Below are 22,057 nucleotides of genomic sequence, written 5' to 3'. Positions count from 1 at the left end.
GTTGTAAAGCATGCTGGAGCTTTCAGCTTCTCCAGTAACTTCCAGGCTTCCAGATCTGCTTGAAAGGAGCTCTATGACTCCATGGCTTTGTGACTTTGCATGCCTGTTTTCATTTACAAGGCTGGGCTTAGGAAAGGGGATTGGTGGGGTTGCACTGTAGCATTTCAGTCAGTTCTAATTTACTTTATCTTTTTGGGGTTGCCTTGGAGGTTTTTCCTCTAGAAGTTGATCTCAGACTTTTTGGTCTCAACACCTCTTTACACATTTAGAAATTATTATGGACCCAAAATCTTACTTTTATGTGGGTTATATCAATCATATAATTTACCATATTATAAATTAGAACAAAAATTTAACATTTATTTTAGATTCATTTTAAAATAATAAATCTGGGGCACCTGGGTGGCTCAGTCATTAAGCGTCTGCCTTTGGCTCAGGTCATGATCCCAGGGTTCTGGGATCAAGCCCCGCATTGGGCTCCCTGCTCAGCAGGAAACCTGCTTCTCTCTCTCCAGCTCCCCCTGCTTGTGTTCCCTCTCTCTATCTGTCAGATAAATAAATAAATAAATAAAATCTTTAAAAAAATAAAATAATAAACCTATAACATGTTAACAGAAAGAACATTTTTAAATGGAAAATAACTCTTTTCCAAGTCAAAATTTAGAAATGTAGTGGGAAGAATGACATTCTGTTACATTTTTGCAAAATTCCTTAATATCTGGCTTAATAGAAGACAAATGGATTCTTAATAATGCTTCTGCATTCAATCTGTTGCAACATGTTTCCGGTAAAGCATAGGAAGAAAATTCAGCTTTACACAGATTGGTAGTTAGAACAGAGAGGCCCTTACAGACTTGCTGGGAGAGTCCTGGGGACTTCCCTGGCGTCCTTGAGCCATACTGACATTTCCTGAAGTAGACTTTAAGTGCCTTGAAGGCAGACAATATTTCTTCATTTGGTGGGTCACTGAATCTTAGTTCCTGGCCTTGGACACCAGTTTTTATTCACAATGTGTGATAAAATGTTTTTGACAGACTGACTGATAGAGGGAGCTATTGGCCAATACTAGCCCACAACTATAATACCAAGATAAGGGAATTTTCTCATTTCACAGAGGATGAAACAGATTTACACAAAACTGATGTCTGAATGGCCACTTCCCTATGCTCCCCAACACCTGGGTTTTAAAGAAGTTGCCAAGAAGGTGAGGCAAAGGTTAGACTTAATGGAATCAACTTAAAAGAAAATAGTTGCCTTTATTTAAGAGACAGGAAGGGGTGTCTGGGTGGCTCAGTCAGTTAAGCGGCTGCCTTTGGCTCAGGTCATGAGCCCAGGGTCCTGGGATTGAGCCCCGCATCGGGCTCCCTGCTCAGCAGAGAGCCTGCTTCTCCCTTTCCCTCTGCCTGCCGCTCTGTCTACTTGTGCTCTCTATCTCTCTGTCAAATAAATAAATAAATATCTTTAAAAAAAAAATAAGAGACAGGAAAAAATCCATAATAGCTAAAAAAATGGAAGCAACTCAAATATCCATCTTCAGATGAATGGAGAAACAAAATATGGCATATACATACAGTAGAATGTTACTCAGCCTTGAAAAGGAAGGAAATTCTGACACGCTACAACATGGATCAAGCTTGAGGATATTATGCTAAATGAATCCAGGCAGTCACAAAAAGAAAAATATTGTATGATTCCACTTGTATCAGGTATCTAGAGTAGTCAAACTTAACAGAAGGTAGGATGGGTGTTGCCAAGGGCTGGGGGAAGGGAGAATGGGGAGTTGTTTTATGGGTATGAAAAAGTTCTGGAGATTGGGTACACAACAAGTGAGTGAATATACTTAATGCTACTGGACTTTACACTTGATGGCTAAGATGGTGTATTTTATGTATATTTTACCACAATTAAAAACAAATTAAGAAAAAAATAGGAGAAAGGAGTAACTTTTTTCTCTTAGTTCTGGCTGACCTCATTCTTTCTTAATTACTCAGTTTAGTTACAGGTGTTCATTGAGCACTTTCTATGTATAATACTCTTGAGGAGCAATGATCTGTTAAACAGTGCCTGTCCTCAAGGAGTTTGCCTCCAATAGGGTTGGTTAAAATATACGGCCACAAGAGACACACTAACATAATGAAATAGGTCTTGGAGAAGCCAGCGCTTGACTGGAACTTAAGGACGTTAGAATTTCTGCTTAGGCTATTTTGGGAGAGCAATATGAGCACAAAGATGACCATCTAGTTTCCTGTATTACTGGCCAGGTGAAAATTTGGAATTATGTTTGAAAAGTTGGTACATATGTTAAAGGTTATTGGTCCAACCTCCCATTTAGTCCAGGAATCCATTCTGCTTAATGGAGAAAGAAATCAGGAGGTAATCCGAGGTAAGGACACACGGCTACTGCACGGAGACTGTGGTCCGTATGTAAAGTACACGGGATTTAGGGAGGGGCGGAGTCCGGCGCGCGGGTCATGTGGGGCGCGAGAGGCGGGTCTTTGCGCGCGCTGGTCACGCGGCCCGGTGTTGACACTTCCGGGTGGGACCAAAGTGAGGCGGCTGGGCAGGGGCTGGTAGCTCCGGCGGCAACCATGGCGTATAACGGCCTCACGGTGCCTCTCATCGTAATGAGCGTGTTCTGGGGCTTCGTCGGCTTCTGCGTGCCCTGGTTCATTCCTAAGGGTCCCAACCGGGGGTAAGTGCGCCAGGCCCGCCTTGGGAGGAAAGCGCGGTGAGGACCGGCGGGGCCGGGCGGGGGAGGGGGCGACCTGCACTGGTCAGAGACCTTGCGGGACGGCCCCGGACTCCAGAGTCAGGCCCCAACCTCCTACAGCCCCCCCGACTTCTTACCGCGGCAGCCTCAGGGTTCCCCAGTGCGAGGGTGAGGAGGGTGACTCCCGACGGACCCTCCTTGGGACGGGGTTACAGGGGAATTTTTTTCTCATCACGGGCGTGTCTGGGGAGGGTGCATAGGAAATGGGTTTATACCGACTCAGGGAGAAGTTGTGGTTTGCCCCTAGACGACTTTGGTCCCTCCACTCAGATGAGGCCTAAGCTTGAAAGTATCAGATAAAACAGAAATTGTCTTCTGTGTCTCACGTGTTGTCGTAGTTGCACCCGACACAAGCTTGTGTGGCAGCATGGAGCCCAGGCCTTGCATCTAGTGGGCTCCAGGTAGGGCCTGATCTAAAGCGAGATTTATTACCAAAGAGCCGGAGGTATTGTTTAGAAACCCCTGCGTCATACCTTTTGGAGGGCGCTCCTGCGCTTGTGAGTGCACCAACTTCTTAGAATGATTGACTAAGACTTTTCCCCTAGACTTTTTTGTTAAATAGAGCTTTATCAGTTTTGTAAGTAAATCTTTTCTGTTGTAGTATAGAGCCTTGTCTTCAAAGGAGCTTTGGAGCACCCTCTTTCTGGTTCCTCTTTTGCCTTTTAGTCATTTTTTCTCAGCCCAAGATCATGTGGAATGAAACTTAGGCTGAAGTCAGAGCTTGGCTAAAACACCATCTCTTGCTTTATTCTTTGAAACACATTGGTGGCTTTCCAGTGCTTTGCATGTCTAGTAGGCATTCAGTAAATACCCGTTGAATGGATAACTATATTGCCTTTATTAAGGGAAAGAAAATGCTACTACTTCCTTAATATTTTGTGACCCAAACCGCTTTTGCAGTCTGGAATAGACTTGTATTAGACTTGGTACTTCTTTCTAGCTGAAAGTAAATCACAATTTGTTTAAAAAGGAAAAAAGGTAGATGAATTTCTATCATTTGGTAGCATTGGGTCCCCTCCCCCCAATAACCTCAGTTATAGACTCTCCAGACTAATAATAGGTGATGCACAGTGTTGGAGTTCTAGGGTTATTAAAACAGTTGTATTGGGCGCCTGGGTGGCTCAGTTGGTTAAGCGACTGCCTTCGGCTCAGGTCATGATCCTGGAGTCTCAGGATCGAGTCCCGCATAGGGCTCCCTGCTCAGCAGGGAGTCTGCTTCTCCCTCTGACCCTATCCCCTCTCATGTGCTCACTCTCTCTCATTCTCTCTCAAATAAATAAATCTTTAAAAAAAAAAACAATTGTATTAACCAAATTTAATTTCTTAGACTTGTTTCTCCTACTGGAGTTAGAGAACAACACAGTAGTTTGTTGTGTTTCTGTCTTCAGCTATTTCATTACCCCTACTGTCTTGCCTTTCCAGTCTAAATACTCAGAAAAGCATTTATTAATGCGCTTGTAACATGGACCACTCCTTTCTTAAAGACCCCTATTTGGGACCCATCATGCCCAGCCGTGGGACTTGATGCCACTGCTGTTATCCAGGGTAATGAAATGGCTCCTATAGTACATGGACTACTCAGTTTCCAGCTCTAGTGTCCTGATTCAGGTTTAACCTGCTAGTGATAGGTTATCCGGGTCTAATTCACAACCTCCACCTCAATCCTTGTATTTCCTGCTCTTGGCAGGATTGAGCAGTTCTTAAAACACAAAGTGTCTACTAGGAGTTACTGTATTACACTTTGAGAATCGCTGCTCCTAGCTGGATGATCCTTGTGACCTTGGACAATTCAGTTACCTTTTCAGTGTTCCCATTTCCTCATTTTAAGATGGAAGGAAATATTAGTTTGAATTAGTACTAGTTTCCCTTTATTTCCTGAAAGGCTGCGAAAGAGTTTTTTAATACATGAAGGAGCTTAACTGCTTCAAGGACTAGGTGAATTTTTAATCAGAGCATTTCTGATTTGAAAGATTAAAAACGTCTTCATTAAGGAGATAAGTAAAGGTGCTATGTGGAAAGGGAAGAAGAAAGACTTTGATGTTAAATCCTTTTCCCTGCAAGACCCATGTGATGTGGTTTTGGAATATAGGTGAGGTTCGGTGGGGTGGGGTCTGGAGGCAACGGCCAAGAAAGAATTCTTGAGACGTCTTTGGTGTAAAAGGGTGGTTTTATTAAAGCCCGGGGACAGGACCCGTGGGCAGAAAGAGCTGCTGCCTCCGGGTTGTGAGGGGTGGCTGATTATATACTTGGGAGTTGGGGGACGTAAGGAAAAGGGAGGTTTCAAAAGAACTTTCATATTCTAAAGAGGACCAAGAGATGCCGGAGGCCGTGCCAGTTAAGGTTGTCCCCCCCCCCCCCCCAGCCCCCAGGCATTGCCTTTAAGATAGTTGGGAGCTTCCTGGAAGAACATCACCCATATCCCACCCAGGAGTGGGGGGGCGGGCAAGCTGTAGGGTGTCAGCTTCTGCTTTGTCCTCAGCTCGCCTTCTGCTCCCTCATCACATGCACATCAGAATGCAGAAAAATCTCTGGGTAACCTAAAGCAAACCCCTTGTTCCCATCCTTTTCTACGACTGAAAATGGGCCAAACAAAAGCAAGTTTGTGTTTGGAGTCAGCTTTCCTGACCATTCATGTTTTTCATGACTTCCCTCTCTTTAGGAATCCACAGATGCTCTAAAACCTTCTGTTTTTTTTCCCAGTGACTCCTTCAGGAGTAGATATGGGGGAGGGGATGAGGGGGTGGAGCTAGCTCACAGGGAGTTCAGTCACCTCCCGTTTTTTCAAGCATACAGAACATTTTCAAACATACAGAAAGGCACTCTTACTAAGAGTGCTGTATTCCGCCACTTAGATATAATAAGTGTTAACATATTCATATTTGATTTATATCTGTGAATGTGTGTGTATGTGTGTAAATACACACATATATGTTTTTGCTAAACTGTTTGAAAGTAAATTGCATTCATCATGACACTTCAGCCTGCAACAACTAAGTGGCATATTTGGAGGGGATATTTCATTTATTTTTGTTTAGGTTTATTTATTTTTTTAAGTAATCTCTATCTCCAATGTGGGGCTTGAACTCAGGACCCGAGATCAAGAGTCCCACACTCTTCCGAATTAGCCAGCCATCCTGGAGGTCGTATTTTAATGAGGAGCTTTTGATACGAAAGTAGTAAGCAGGTAACACAGAAGAGCCTCCTGCAGTTTCAGTTCTCTGAGGTGGCCTTTGGTGAAGACAGAAAGAGGGATTCTGGGTTGAGGCAGAGGAAAATGAGCAGAAGCTTGGAATGGGGAATAGTAAACTTGATGTGTTTGAGGGGGGATAGTGAGGCCACCTGCTTTTGGGAGTAGAAGGTTGCTGTTTGAAAGTGGACAGTGGTGAGGGTGATCGGAGGGAACTGATTACAGGTGAGGAGCTGGACTGGTTTGTGTAGCTCTTCAAAAATCAAACATTTTTGTTATGCAGCTGTCAAAATTTTGTAGTACAAACTCCCATGCATATTTATCTATGTATTATAAGCATAATGTATAAGTTAGATATTTTGAAGAATGTTGCCTTCACAGTATATCCAGAGTCTGACCAGTTCTCACTACCTCTGCTGCTCCCAGCCTGGTCCATGGATTACTGCAATTCCCCCACCCCAAACTGGTTTCTCAGCTTTTCCCTTTGTCTCTCTTCCCCCAGTTTGTTTCTCCTGTGCGGAGAGGTCCTCTTAGAATCTGAATCAGATTTTGTCGGTCTTGTCCTTAGATCCCTCCAAATAGCTTCCCTTTTCCTTTAGAGGCTACCAAGACATTGCTCTGTCCTCGCGAGGGTCAGAAAGGGCGGAACTACAGTTGAACTATTTGAAAGGTTTTTCCAGTTCTTGTCTATATTCTCCCCTTCCCTGACCTCACTTCTACTAGGCTCCCCTCGCTCCGCTTAGCTACACAAGGCCTCTGTCCTCTTTCGACTCCTGGTACTCTAGGGCCTTTGCATTTGCTCTTCCCCCTGTCTGGAGCACTCCCTTACCTTCAGGTCTTGCCAGCTTGCCACGTCCTCAGCAAGCCCTCGCCTGAATGCCCTCTTTAACATTGCGAGCACAGCCTCCAAGCTCTGTATCCTCTTATCCTTGTTTCCTGCTTTGTTTTTCTCCATTAGCACTTACTGACCACCTGGCATACCAATGGTACCTAAGTAAATAGTTCTTGCTTAATGTTATCTTGTTGTTGTCTGTCTTCCCCCATGAATATGTAAACTTCACAGCGGGGGCTTTTCATCCGTTTTGTATACTCCTTCCCCCCCCAACCCCGAGCCTGGTACATACTGGACACACATTGAAAATCCTCTGAGAGGATGATGTGCTAGTATTATTGACCACAGAAAGTACATGCACACACGAGTAACTTCTAAAGGATGAATTGAAAATAAATGTAAACAGGAATTCTGATATTTGCTACTTGCATTCTAGGAGATAGTCTTGCTTACTCTGTGGGGTGTGGAGACCTCCTCTTTGGAAATTACTCCTGTGGAGGATGGAGAGCATTGAAAGGTGTTCAGCTGCAGAGTGATGTGACAAAAGAATTATTGGGGAAAGATGACTCTGAGGTGATTGTGGTAGGATGAAAGGGAAGGAAGACAGTTTGAATCGGCTAGCATTTGGTGACTAAGGGTGCAGAGGAGGCCTGAACAAAATGATGACAGATTTGAGGAGTTGGTCAGACGGGTGGAAATGACAGAGCTGTTTCTGGGGCTTGGGAAATTGGGAAGAGGAGCCTTTGGAAAGACAAATGGGAAGAGGATACCATGAATTCACTTTTTTAAATGTTGAGATTCAGCTGATCAGAGATCCAGGTTTAACTATTTTTCAGACAGGAATAGAGACGGGGAGAGGTCAGCATTGGAAAGATATATATATATATATATATTTATTTATTTTTATTTTTTAATTTTTTTAAGATTTTATTTATTTGAGAGAGAGAATGAGAGAGAGCCAGCACATGAGAGGGGGGAGGGTCAGAGGGAGAAGCAGACTCCCTGCCGAGCAGGAAGCCCGATGCGGGACTCGATCCAGGGACTCCAGGATCATGGCCTGAGCCGAAGGCAGTCACTTAACCAACTGAGCCACCCAGGCGCCCTAATTTTTTTTTTGAAGAATCATCTCATTTTCATTGTAAGCCTACGCAGTTCTGACGTTTTTTAAAAAGTTTATTTCTAATAATCTCTATCCCCAACGTGGGGTTTGAACTCACAACCCCGAGATCAAGAGTCGCATGCTCTCCCAACTGAACCGGCCAGGCGCTCCTAGAAAGTTAAATTTTTGTAAGTATAGTGTCATTTCATTGCAGAGAAAACTACCAGATAGGTAGTTTCTTGGATGTCAAAACTAATTGTCATTGCAGCTTTTTGTGTTCAGTTGTAGAGGGGTTTGGATTAGCCATCTAAGCTGTGGCCTCAATATGTATCCCTTCAAATACAAATGTTAATTACTGCAGTCCGTTGGTGTTTGAGCAGATTCAGCTCCCTTTTCTTGGTGCACAGACCTTGCCAGTTTGTAATTTGGGAAGGAGGCTTAAACCATCTGACAGTGTCTCCTTAGTTTGCTGGTTATCTAATGATGGTTTTGTTTTTTTGGTTTTTTTTTTTTTAGAGTTATCATCACCATGCTGGTAACCTGTTCAGTTTGCTGCTATCTCTTGTAAGTAGTTTTTTTCTCAAGATAATAGGAAATTACTCTTGGCATTTATAATGTGTGTGATTGAAAAATAAATTCATGGAACATGATTGTTGTGAAACTTTAAAGTTTTTGTCATTGGAGCTGGTCCCTTATGTAACATCTAGAAATAGCATCCCAAGATGGAAAAGAGCACACTTTTTCTCTGTTCAATACATTTACATAAAAACTGTACAGATGCTCTGTTCTTCTGGCAATACAAGTGTAAATTATTTGGCACAAATTTAAATCTTATAATTAGCTGGAAATTGCCCTTGTACTACTTTACATTTTACTATTGTGGAGAATTTAGGCATACTCATTTCATTTAAATATCACTATGAAGCCAATAAAGCCATTCTTTATTATGACTTTTGTTTATTGGATGAACAGAAGTTGAGCTAGAATTGTAATCAAGTAAAGACAGTTTTTTTAGCAATCATATGCTATATCGATGTATGATAATTAACACGTTTAAATAGATTAGTTTGTGCAAACTGTTGGGAGAAAACTGTCTTAAGATATGTAAGGTTAGGGCGCCTGGGTGGCTCAGTTGGTTAAGCGACTGCCTTCGGCTCAGGTCATGATCCTGGAGTCCCGGGATCGAGTCCCGCATCGGGCTCCCTGCTCAGTGGGGAGTCTGCTTCTCCCTCTGACCCTCCCCCCTCTCATGTGCTCTCTCTCTCTCTCATTCTCGCTTTCTCAAATAAATAAATAAAATCTTAAAAAAAAAAGATATGTTAGGTAATTCATCAACATATATTTTTGGAAAACCATTCTTAATCCTCATAAGTGTCAGAAATGGCAGAAGTGCCATTGAAGTATTGTAAAGGTTTCCAGTTCTTGTCTACATTCTCCCCTTCCCTGAAGAATGGAACAAGTCAAGCCCCAGAAAAAACTGAGTATTAATCGGTTTGTGGAAAGGATAGCCACTTCAGAGTATTCAAAGGCCTTAAAGTTTCTTTCTTTTTTTAAGATTCTATTTATTTATTTGAGAGAGAGAATGAGAGAGTACATGAGAGGAGGGAGGGTCAGAGGGAGAAGCAGACTCCCTGCTGAGCAGGGAGCCCGATGTGGGACTTGATCCCGGAACTCCAGGATCATGACCTGAGCCGAAGGCAGTCGCCCAACCAACTGAGCTACCGAGGCGCCCCCCCCTTTTTTTTTTAATTGAGATCTACTTTTCATACCATAAAATTTCATCCTTTTATGGATTTCCTTTTAGAGTTTAGAATGGTTCTCTTTTCTTAAAGAGAACTGTGTAGCTTCCTGAGGCTTCTTTATATGGAGAGTGTTGGTGTTGGCCAAGCTTTTGTTTACTGCCCACACGATGTAGGAAACAGCAGTTTTAAAATCGTGATGAAAGGCCATGCCTCCTTGTGACTGGGAATCTGTGAATTTCTTATATTCTGGGGCTTTTGCACTAAAGTTTTTCTTTTTTTAAAGATTTTGTTTATTTATTTGACAGAGACACAGTGAGAGAGGGAACACAAGCAGGGGGAGTGGGAGAGGGAGAAGCAGGCTTCCCACCCAGCAGGGAGCCCGATGCGGGGCTCGATCCCAGGACCCTGGGATCATGATCTGAGCCGAAGGCGGATGCTTAACGACTGAGCCACCCAGGCGCCCCTGCACTAAAGTTTTTCAAAGAGGTTTGTGGGGATGAGCCAATTCTAGTTGTTGGCATAGATCAAAATCTGTCCCTGACAAAAAGTTATCACCATGAATTTTAGGTATGTGGCCATTCAGTCACTTGTTTGAGTGGAACTTGAAGTGTTTAAAGTTGAATCATAATGCACTATAGAAGTTTTGCTAATGATGATGGTTTTGACTGCCTCAACACTAGGGCTTAGATGGTAAGACTTTCTACAGTTGGCTTGTTTACTCTGTTTTTTCTAGTTAGAAGGGTAACTTTTTCAGGTGATACAGCTCAGCTTCCAGAGTGGAAGTCTGACAGATAGCATATGGAGAGAATTCTTAAACTAGCTGTGTTTAGCTCTAAAGAGTAAAGAAGTACATACATCATCAAGAATTTCTCGTTTTAGTAAGGGTGATTGAGCTTCAGTCTGTTCTACTGAATCTCCTATGGAAATCCCAACAAGGGAGCTCTTTTTCAGTCCAGGAGCCAAGGAGTGGTCCTGTGATCAAAAAGGCCTTTGTTTTTATTCCTTTGAAGATCTCTGCTGCCTGATCAGCAAGGTTGGTGGTAGGGTCTTAAAAATGAGATAATTACTGGACAGAAGAATGACTTGAGATTAAGAAGATGGGGCAGAAATATTTTGTGATTTTTCTGGTCCTCCACTGTCTTTGAAATTTGCTTAATTTTCATAATTTTTTTTTAAACACATCTTTCCAATGAGTCCCATGCTTCTTATTTTCATTTTCAAGTATAAAATGAATAACGACATGGTTGGAAACTGTACCTCTTTGAGTCTCAGTGACTCAGTTGAGAAATATCTGTGAGCCTTTACCTCTCACTGTCTAGATTTTTTCCTTTGTCCCAGACATGCTGGTGACTTCTCCGTTGATGCTGGGTTAGTACTGTCATCAATGTATTAATAAAGATAGCACACAGTGTTCCGACATTAAATGTTTCTGGAGGCTATCATATGGGGAAATGAGCTGTGTAGTATAGACTTTATGAAATTGTTTTTTTTCTTTTGTTTCTTTGAAATCTGATCATATATCCTACTTAGCAAAATGTCTGCCTGGAACATGAATGAATGAATTGAATTGAAATCCCAAATACTTCATTCCACAAAGGGTTGGGATTCCATAATAAATTTGAAATTCAAAAAAAACTTTGAAGTTCAAAGAAAACTTCACTGTTTGGCATTAGTAAGTATATTTTTTTGAAAATACCTCTCGAAATAAATCACATCCAAACTGGATTTCCTAAGCAAAGTCACATTTGAAATACATTCACGGACTTTTAGATTGCCTTCAGTTTATGGCAGTTTTTTTTTTTTTTTAAAGATTTTATTTATTTATTTGACAGAGACACAGCGAGAGAGGGAACTCAAGCAGGGGGAGTGGGAGAGGGAGAAGCAGGCTTCCCCCTGAGCAGGGAGCCCGATGCGGGGCTTGATCCCAGGACCCTGGGATCATGACCTGAGCCAAAGGCAGACACTTAACTACTGAGCCACCCAGGTGCCCCAAGTATGGGAATTTTTTTCTCTTTCCAGTTTTTTCTGGTTTAAGGTTAGATTCATGGGGCGTAACTTGTTTGAGCTCTGAAAAATTAGGATCTCTGCCAGTACAACCAGTTTGTGTTTTAATAGTTCAACAGAGGAATGTCTGAATGTTATACATCTGGTTCCCTCTTTGAGGCACAAGGTCACTTTTGTTCCTTAAGTATACAATCCTGTTAGTTACTGTTCCATACTTTCTTTTTTGTTTTAGGTTAGTTTTTAATGTTGAATTATGATGTGGCTTACCCAGAGTTACAAAACTTACATCTTCAAGGTAAATTAGAAATTTAGTGCAGTATTGTGAAGGTACAATTGCTTCTTGGAAAACATGCTTTTTCTTTAGCACTTGACTAATGGTAAATCTTACCGGCAGAGGGATACAGAAAAGGAAATATTGACCAAAAGGCAGGAGTCCTTGGTTCTTCTAGGCTGAATGTATGTGACCTGATTACATGGTAGAATGGTTTTGTGAGTTTTAAATTGAGATGCTGTGTGTAAAAACTTGAAACAAACAAGAAAAATAAAAAGTAATACTATCATTGGTTTGTTACAATAAGTTATTTTAATTCAGAGAAGTATGAGTTACTTACAAGCACAGTTTGCTTACAAGGCAATTGTAGCATGTATTTTATTGATCCTTACCTAGAGTTCATTCACTCAACATATTTATTTAGAGCCTACTTTGTGCCAAGCACTGGTTATAGAGCAGTGAATAAATAAGACATATTCCCCTGCCCTCTTTAGTGAGGAGAGACAGACAGTAAACAAATAAAGAGCCAGAAGAGCCTTAATCACTTCCAAAAGTGGTTCCCTCATCTACTTATTCCCACAGACCCCTATTCTGTGACCCCAGACGAGTCCCCCTCACTCACCTCTCCAGCCCCCTAATACTGCCCCTCGCACAAGCACCTTCGCAGCCTGTAGGAACGTTGCCCCACTTGTCCCAGAATGTGCACATCCATAGCTAAGCCCAGCCTTGGTTTGGTCTTGGCTCTAGAGCCAGTTTGGGCACAGGACATTATCACCTTCTAAGGTGTTCCACTTAGGTTTCTGGCCAAGTAGCCACAAGCTGGTCAGTTTCTGGGATGCTCTTTATTATAGCCTTTTTTTTTTTTTTTTTTTTAACTTTCTGCTTTTGAACTTTCAAAACCTGCTATGTGCTGTTTACAAAAATTTGTCTACCTACCTGTCACTTATCTTCAAAAATTATCAACTCATGGCCAATCCTGTTTCATCTCCACACACTTTCCCACTCTACCCCAGATTATTTTGAGTTTATCTGTAAGTATTTCAATATACATGTCTAAAAGATGATCATTCTTTCCCCATGTATAACTACAATACCATTATCACACACAGAAAGTTAATTCCTTTACATCATCAAATATATTTAAATTGCCCTAGTTGTCTCATTATTTATTTTACAATATATTTGAATGAAGATGCTTATTATAAAGACCACACATTGCAGCTGGTGGATGTGCCTCCCAAGTCTCTCTTTATCGGTTTCTTCTCCATTTTTTTTTCTTTTCACATTTTAGTAGGAAAAAACTAGGTTGTCCCATAGTTCTTCAGAGAGTGGTCCTTGTTAATTGCACGCCCATGGTATTATTTTACATATTCTTCTTTGTTCTGTATTTCCTGTAAGTTGGTAGTCATCTAGGCGCTAGATCACATTCCGGTTCGATTTTTTAGTTAAGTTTGTTTCATAAATGGTATTGATGCTTTCCATCAGGGAGTACATAATGTCTCATTTGTGTTGTTGGCATCATTGATAATATTATATATCTACAATTTGTTCATTAGGTAGAATACATCCGTAAATATTTACTTCATCAACAATTTAATTACTCAGATAACTGAAAACTGTTCATAAAGGAAAGCTAGGTTCTCTGTGTGATTTTCTCTTTACTTACCTGTTTTCAGAATAATGAATTGGGTTCCCTAGCATCTTCTAAGGGTGGACAATGATTTTTGTTTTGTGTTGGTATCATTATGATTTGATACATTTAGAGAGATGTGATGTATTTCAATCCATGTAATTAATGTCCTTGTTGATGTTCAAATTGTTGCATCTTTGGTCAGAGGAAGCATGTGTTTTATTCGGCCTTCTCTTAGCTGGCTATTAGTCTCTGTCTTCACCTCTAGCTTTGAAGCTCCTTCAGGAAATGTATTTTTATAGGTGGGATGTCTGTGTCTCCACAGATCGGTGATTTTTTTTTCCGTCTGCTACCTCATTAGGTGATGTCTGCTAGTAAAAGGAAGTAGTGGCATCAATAATGAAAAACACTGGGTAACTCAAATTAAATTTGTTCCTGAAATATGAGGCCCTCCTGCCTTTTAATCCTTTCAGCTTAGAACTCCCACATGATGGGGGCGCCTGGGCGGCTCAGTTGGTTCAGAGTCTAACTCTGTTTGTATTATAAATGGTATTGATATTTTTCATCAGGGGGTACATAACTTCTCATTTTGTTAATGAGACACAATGTTTCGGCTCAGGTTATGATCTCAGGGTCATGAGAACGAGCCCAGCATCAGGCTCCATGGTCAGCAGGGAGTCTGCTTGGAATTCTCTCCCTCTCCCTCTGCCCCTCCCCTCCTCAAATGAATAAATAAATCTTTTTTTTTTTTTTTTTAAGAACTCTCACAAGATGTAAGAAGGGATGAGAAGGTAGTAAAATCTGCAGGCATGCACCACAAAGGAGAAGTCTTGTTTTCACAAGAGTGAGAGAGAATTGTCTGCAGGTAGCACAGGGGAGCAAAGAAGTTACCCTATTGCCAAAGCCTGGGTTATCTGGTATAAGAATAACTTCTGCTTGAGAGAGTCTCAGGGGGATTCTGGAGGCTATGGGACGTGTGAGAATAGAAGGAAGTGTGTAAGTGAGTGGTGGATCATTAAACAAGTTACATAGAACAGTGGAAGCGTTTGGTTTGGAAGACAGGGTAGAGTATAAGTTGGGTCAAGTGGTGAGATGAGCAGAGCAGTCTGGGGATGGAATTGGGTCATAATAGGTGGTCCTGGAGGTTTGGGGGGGAAAACTGAGGTAAACAAAGATATGAGACCTGTTGAACTGAGTTTTTAAAGTTCCTGTTACTGGGTGAGGATTTGGACCTGAAGGCTTTCCACAATATGTTGGCACTTAGGTTTTGGCAGTTAGGCATGACTGCTTCCAAAGGTCACAGGCACTAGAACGGTGGGTTCAATCTTTGCTTTTTTATTGTTTTCGTGGTACAGATATTCAGTTGTTGCTGCATTATTGGTTGGAAAGATTTTCCTTTCTCCATTAAACCGCTTTGGCATCTTTGTTCAAAATGATTTGACCATATATGTATGTGTCTATTTCAGGATGACCTCTTCTGTTTGTTAATCTCTTTGTCTAGCCCTATCACAATACAACACACTCTCAAATATTTAGTTTTATATTGAAACTAAAGAAGTTGAAGTCCTCCATGTTTGTCGTTTAAGATTATTTTGCTATTCTAAAATAGCCATATAAATTTTAGAATCATCCTGTCAGTTTCTACCCCAAAAAAAGCCTGTTGATTTTAGTTGGCATTGTGTTGAATCTATAGATCAATTCGGAGAGAACTGACATTTTAACAATACTGAGTCTTCTGATCCTGAACGTGGTATATATTTCCATTCATTTAGACTTTATTTCCTTCCTTCTCCTGAATTTGGGTTTAATTTGCTCTTTACTAACCTCTTACAGTGGAGACTTAGGTAAATGATTTTAAACCTTTGTTGTTTTTTAAATGTAAGCAGTTAATGCAATAAAATTCCTTCTAAGCATTGCTTTAGCCACAGCCTACAAATTTTGATGACACTGTATTTTTCATTAATTTTTAAATATTTGGTGCTTTTCTAGATTTCTTATCAGAAGATATACTCTGTAAGATTTCAGTCTTATGCAATTGGGGCTTGTCTTGTGGCCCAGCATAATGGTTTATCATGATGATCATTTCATGTGCACTTCAAAAGATTGTGTATTTTGCAGTTGTTAAGTGTGGTGTGTTTTGTAAATGTCAGGTCAAGGTAGTTAAATCTTCTATATCTTTATTGAGTTTTTTGGTTATTACTATTGAGTTTTTTAGTAATTACTGAAAGAAGGTGTTAAAATCATCAGCTATTGTGGATTTTTCTGTAGTTCTCTTTAATTCTTTCCGTTTTTGTTTTATATGTTTTGAAGCTATGTTAGGAGCATGCACATTCATGATTGTTATGTCTTCCCAATGAATTGACATTTTATCATTATAAAGTATCCCTGCTTACCCTTGCTAACTCCTTGACTCGATTTTACTTTGATATTGATAATCATACCACCTTTCTTAGGCTCATTATATCTGTCTTTATATTTAGAAAGTGCCTTTTTGCAGACAGCATATAGCTCAGTCTTATTTGTCCATTCTGACTGCTTTTGCCTTTTAGTTGGATATTTCATATCCAATTAATGTAACTATTGACATAACTAGGTTTGGGCCCACTGTTTTGTTAATTGTTTTGTTTGTCTCCTCTGGTTTTTTGTTCCTCTGTTCTTTATGCCCTTTTTTTATTTAAATTCGATTAACATATAGCGTATTATTAGTTTCAGAGGTAGAGTTCAGCGATTCATCTGTCTTATGTAACACCCAGTGCTCATTAACATCCTTTGTCCTCCTTTTATGCTTCATTTTACATTATTAATGAAATATTTTTAGTATTGTTTTAATTTTGCTAAGGGCTTTTTTGCTATACTTCTTAGTATTTTTCTTTTTAGTGTTGCTCTAGAGATTACAATGCATTGTTAACTTTTCATAGAGTATTTAGAGCTAATACTGAACCACTTCAGATAAAATATAATAACTTTGCAATAATATAATTCCATTTACTTTACATCATTTATGCTATGGTTATGATATATTTTACATCTTTTTATGTTGCAAAACACTGCAGTGTTACAATTTTACTTTAAAGAATCATGTCTTACAAAGAAATTAAGAGAAAAAGTCTTCTATATTTGCCCACATATTTACCCTTTCTGGAGTTCCTTATTTTTGTAGATTTGAGTTTCTGTCTGACATCCCTTTAGTTTGAGTTTTTATCTGATATCCCTTTAGTCTGAAGAACTTCCTGTAGTATTTGTTGTAGGACAGGTATGCTGATAACAAATTCACTCATCTTTCATTTGCCTGAAAGTGTCTTTTTTTCATGCTCATTTTTGAAGGATAGTTTTTCTGGATATAGAATTCTGAGTTGACAGCATTTTTTTTCCCTTTTAGATGACTTTAAAGATGCTCTTTCATTGTCTTCTGGCCTCCATTGTTTCTCCTGGAACTCAGCTGTAATGTGAATACTTGATCCTTCTTATGCTTTCTTTTTCCTTTGGATATTATCAAGATTTTCTCTTTATCTTTGGTTTTAGCAATTTGACTATGATGTGTGTAGGTGTAGTTTACTTTGAGTTTATTCTGATTGGAGTTTGCTAAGCTATATGAATCTGTAAGTTAATGTTTTCCATCAAATTTGAGAAAATTTCAGCCTGTGTGTCTTCTGTTTTCTTCAGCTGTATTCTTTTTCTCCTGAGACTCCAGTTGCACCTATGTTTGACTGATTTTTTTTTCCAATATTTTTTTCTCTTATTTCTTCAGATTAGTTTCTGTTGATCTGTCTTTAGGTTCACTGTTTCTTCTGCTATCTCCAATCTGTTGGTAAGCCCATCCAAAGAGTTTTACTTCATATGTTATACTTTTTAGTTCTAGAATCTTCATTTGGTTCTTTTTTGTAGTTTTAATTTATGTTCTGACATTTCCAATCTGTTCATTCTCTGTAGCTAGTTTTTCTTTTAGGCTTTAAACATATTTATAATAGCTGCTATAGAATCATTATCTTTTAATGACAACATCTGTATTATTTTTGGAATGGTGTGGAATTCTGTTGATTCCTTTGTTCTTGATTATTGATTATGTTTCTTTTGGGGGGGGCATGACTATTATTTACTAAATACTGGATATTCTAGATGACAGAGACACAGAGACTCTGGATTCTACTTTGTTCCTCTGAGAAAGGTTAAATTTTGTTGTCACAGTCAAATTATTAATTGATCACCTTAAACTTGTGGAGAGTTGGTTTTATACTTTGTTGGGGCAGATCTGTGTCACTTTTACCCTTAGATTAGAATGAATTATCCATTAAAGCGTGCCCCTTCTGGTTCTGGGATTTCATTGGAAAATCTGAGGTGTTACAAAGTCCTTCTAACTTCAGACTCTGAATACTCTTTCTTCTGGTGATAGGCAGCAGCTAAAATTTCCCCTTCATCCTTTCAGACTTCCGGGTGTTTTCCACAGTCCTTGGCATTTTCCTAGAGCATGCACAGTTCAAGGATCAGCCAAGGGTTAAGGGAAATTTATACACAGACTTTGGGGTTCCCCTTTGTGGCACCCTCTTTTTTGAGATTTCCCTTTTTTATTTCTAGCTGTTCTAGCAGCTCTGAGCATCATCTTTTGATACCCAAGCCAATAAGACTGCAGCTTTTTGCTTGAGTTTCAATTATCTTGCCCCACACGTGGACTGGACAGTGTTTTCAGCAGAAATGCTATATAAAGGTACTGGTGTGGCTTCTTTCCTTCCTCCCTCCCTTCCTCCCTCCCTTCTTCCCTCCCTCCCTTCTTCCCTCCCTCCCTCCCTTCCTTCTTTCCTTCCTTCCTTCCCTCTCTTTCTTTCTTTCAGAGAGCACGCAAGTGCATGCACAAGCAGTGGGGCAGGGGAGAGGGGGGGAGAGAATCTTAAGCAGCCTCCACACCCAGTGTGGAGCCTGACACAGGGCTCAGTCTCATGACCTTGAGATATGACCTGAGTTGAAGTCAAGAGTCAGATGCTTAACCAATTGAGCCACCCAGGCACCCTGATGTGACCTCTTTCTTTAAGAATTGAATCCCCCCCCAGTTTCTACCTGCTTTTGGACATTCTCTAGTACTATCAAATAGTTATTTTTCATATTTTGTTCTCATTCATAGGATGAGTAGCAGAAGTTCAGCACATGCCTTTTTTTATTTTCAGGTATTATATTTTTCATTTCTGTAGGTGGTCTTTTTGCTGCTTTTACAGTTTTGATTTCCCTCCCTCCATCCCTCCTTTCCCCATTTTTCCCTGTACATATTTCAGACTTATTTCTTGAAACATAGTAGACAGCTTGTCTGTAGTCCATATCTGATCATTCCAGTATCTGAAGTCCCTGCAGTTATGTATCAGCTCTTTGCTCTCTTTGGTCCCTCTCACTCATGGTGCCATATGCATTTATAGTATTTCATTGCCATCTATTCATTTTCCCTATAATTCCATGTGTATGACTTTTTTGAGGCCTACTCTGAAAGTGGGCTTCTCCAGAAAGGATTTACATACTTCTGCCAAGTGCCAAAAGCTATCACCAGTGTGGGATCAAATTAAGTAAAATTTTTTATGTGGTTTAAAAAAACCATGTAGTATGAATTTGGGTTATAAACTTTCATTAAGGCTAGTTTTCAGTGGCAGTGTTTTTCTACTTCCTTCTTGATGCTTATATTTGAGACAGTTGATTTTTCTATCATTCTTCAGGGGTTCTGTCTGAGTTATCTGTACATTGAGATATAGGCCTTTGGCACCTCAGCTTTGTGGGGATGAGATGTGAAACTTGTATTAGATTCTCTACCTTAAGTGGGCCCTGGGCTTTGTCTGCTTGTTTCCCATGCCCTGGGAGGTCTGAAAGTAAAAGCTCAAGTTCATCTGGTATAGTCAGTGCTCTCAAGGTGTGGAAAGCAACCTATAATCACTTCTTTTTCCTCTCTGGATACTTGCCTTCACTTAGTTTTTTTGTCTGAGAACTGCTTACTTCTATCATGGATATGTAAAAAATAGCTGGATATCTTGACTGTTTATAGTGGGAGAGAAATCTAGGTACCTGTCCCAGCATATTATCATCTGCTATATGAAAAAGTATACTTTTCTTACTTTGACTTTATGCTCTTTTCCTTTATAATTTGGGAGATAAGGGGATTATTACAGACTTTGAACTGGAAGTCCTGGAAAATAGGGAGAAAAGCTGGCAAAAATAGGGCATATTCCTATGGTAGTGAAAGGGTCCTAATAGAGATAGGGTTGGGATAAAGTTAAAGGAAATAGTTTGTACCTTCTCCTCTGAGGCTTGGGGCCCTTTTCTAAGTTCCTGTGGCTGTGGCAGAATTCAGTTCCTTTGAACTGGTTGTTGGACTGAGGTCCCTTTTCCTTGCTGGCTATTAGTTGGTGACTGCTCTCAGCTCCTAGAAGTCACATTCTTTTCCATGTGGCCCTTGCGTCTTCAAAGCTGACAATAGAGAATCTCCGTTATATCAGATCTTTCTCATCCTGTAATCTGGTCCCCATTAGGAGATAGGAACCACACAGGAGTTAAACAGGGGAAGTTAAACGTAATTACCGTTCACCACGACAAGAGTAACTACTATAAGATATAAGGAAACTCTGGATGGTACTCTGGGGCTGAGGGAGAGTACCCAGGGAAGGGCCTTGGAAGGCAGTCAGACCTGGTTGGAGAAAGTGTGCTTCAGCCCACTCAATAGCAGATAATTGCATTGGTTTGGCCAGGCTGGAGTTGGTTCAGAGTTGATGGGCGAGCAATAGGCCACCCTCCGGAGTCCAGGCAGGAGAGCGGGCAGTCCATGGCATGAGTGCGATTCCCTGTGCCAGTGTGGGTGGGAGGCCTTCAGAGCTTGTAGGCCACGCAAGGGCTCTAGTTTCCCCATCAGGAAGACTGCAGAAAGGTTGTTTCAAGGCTGAGGCTACCGGATCAGAGCATGACTGTGTTCCAGGCCTGAGTCTGCAGGCTCCTCGGAATAGTCACACACCAACCACACCAACTTCCAGCCCACGCCTGCCGTGTCCCTCCAGCTCCCTCTGCTGAGAAAGCTGAACGTCACGTTCACTGTAAGGGAGAGAAAGGAATTCAGTTGCTTATTACAGAGCACAGATTAAAGGGTGTGTTCAGAACTGATTGGCAGTAAATGCATAAGAGATAACACACTCCTAATGTCTTTCATCAAGAAGAGTGCCATCCCTTTTAAGAGCTCACCTGATTAGGTCATGTCCACTCAGGGTAATTTTCCTTAAAGCCAGCAGTACAGTCTAACACAATCCAATCTAATCCCCCATCATACTCACCGTCCTGGGGTTAGATAGTGTGTGTATACCAGGGGATGGGAATCTTGGGGGAATATCTTAGAATCCTGCCTACCACAGAGGGCTGGGGGTGGAGAGGAGGTGGAGATGAGATGACTCATTGTTACATGAGAAACTCCTTTGTAAAGTAAATAGGTTGTATTTCATTCTGTGGCTCTCTCACAGAGAAGAAGGAATTACTAGTATTTATTGAACATCTAGTTGTCAGCTCTACACAGAGCAGTTTCATGTATTATCTGTTTAATTCTTAACATCCTGAGACAGAGGTTATTATCTTCATTTTACAAAAGGGGAAACTGAGGCTCAGTTTGTAAGGTCACTTGCCTGGAGTCACTCCACTAATACTTGGTGTAGCTGGAATTGAAATGCAATCTTGTCTAATATTGAATCTCATATATTTTTTCTGCCTCTTTATAGTAATAACAGAAGCTTTCATTTTTAAAAATCAGTTTATTTAAACTAAAACAAAAACACACAATTCACCCGTCTTTCCCATCCCCTACACCCACCTGTGGCAACCACTAATCTGTTTCTGTTATCTGTGAGCTTGTTTTTTTTTTTATATATATAAAACATATGAGAGAGATCATACAGTATTAATCTTTCTCTGACTTATTTCACTTAGCATAATGCCCTCGAAGCCCATTCATGTTGCCACAACTGTCAAGATCTCATTCTTTTTTATGGCTGCGTAGTATTCCATTATATATACTATAATCTCTTTATTCATCCATCCATTTTGATAAAGGCCATATTTTCTAGTTATATCTAATGACATTGCTGCCCTTGAAAGAATTTGTGTCATTTGACTGGGATGAGGGGATATGACAGAGGTCATCTCAGTGGAGATAAGGCAAGTTGCTCTCCTGCATCTCTACCCTTTCTTCAGGAGCCCACTGATAGAGGTCATTCCTATGCTGGCCCTTTCTGGAGGGAGAGTGGATCAGAAGAGAAGTCCTAGCTGGACTTAACCCATTCCAGCAGGGAAGCCAAGCAGTTACCCACTGGATCTGTGCATCACCAAGAAGTAACCATTCCTTTTTTCCCTGTTCTCATATCTGAGTGTGGAACAAAAAAACAAAGCAAGATTTGAAAGATCTGGATATGGCCTTTGTGCTTGGAGAATTCCAATAACCAAGAGCTGAGCTCATGATTAAGTGGGCAAGGAGTGTTTGTAGAATGAATGCTCCCATGCATATGTTATTTAAAGCACACTCT

The 22,057-nt window shown here is 40.6% G+C and overlaps 1 protein-coding gene across 2 annotated transcripts in view; it reads left to right on the top strand.

Annotated features, from left to right (window-relative positions):
* Window positions 1-2,505: 2,505 nt before the first annotated feature.
* The window catches only part of ATP6V0E1 (ATPase H+ transporting V0 subunit e1), a 31,425-nt gene continuing 11,873 nt past the window's right edge, over window positions 2,506-22,057 (top strand). The window contains exons 1-2 of one of the 2 annotated variants that reach the window (XM_027607027.2): window positions 2,506-2,692; window positions 8,405-8,452. In XM_027607027.2, coding sequence (XP_027462828.1) covers window positions 2,589-2,692; window positions 8,405-8,452 — 152 coding nt within the window. In that variant the 5' untranslated portion in view covers window positions 2,506-2,588. The remainder of the gene's footprint in view (window positions 2,693-8,404; window positions 8,453-22,057) is intronic. The other variant, XM_027607028.2, reaches the window with a different exon arrangement.

Source organism: Zalophus californianus, chromosome 5, assembly GCF_009762305.2.
Source record: "Zalophus californianus isolate mZalCal1 chromosome 5, mZalCal1.pri.v2, whole genome shotgun sequence".
NCBI classification, from domain to species: domain Eukaryota; kingdom Metazoa; phylum Chordata; class Mammalia; order Carnivora; family Otariidae; genus Zalophus; species Zalophus californianus.
This window is presented reverse-complemented; position numbering and strand designations above follow the sequence as displayed.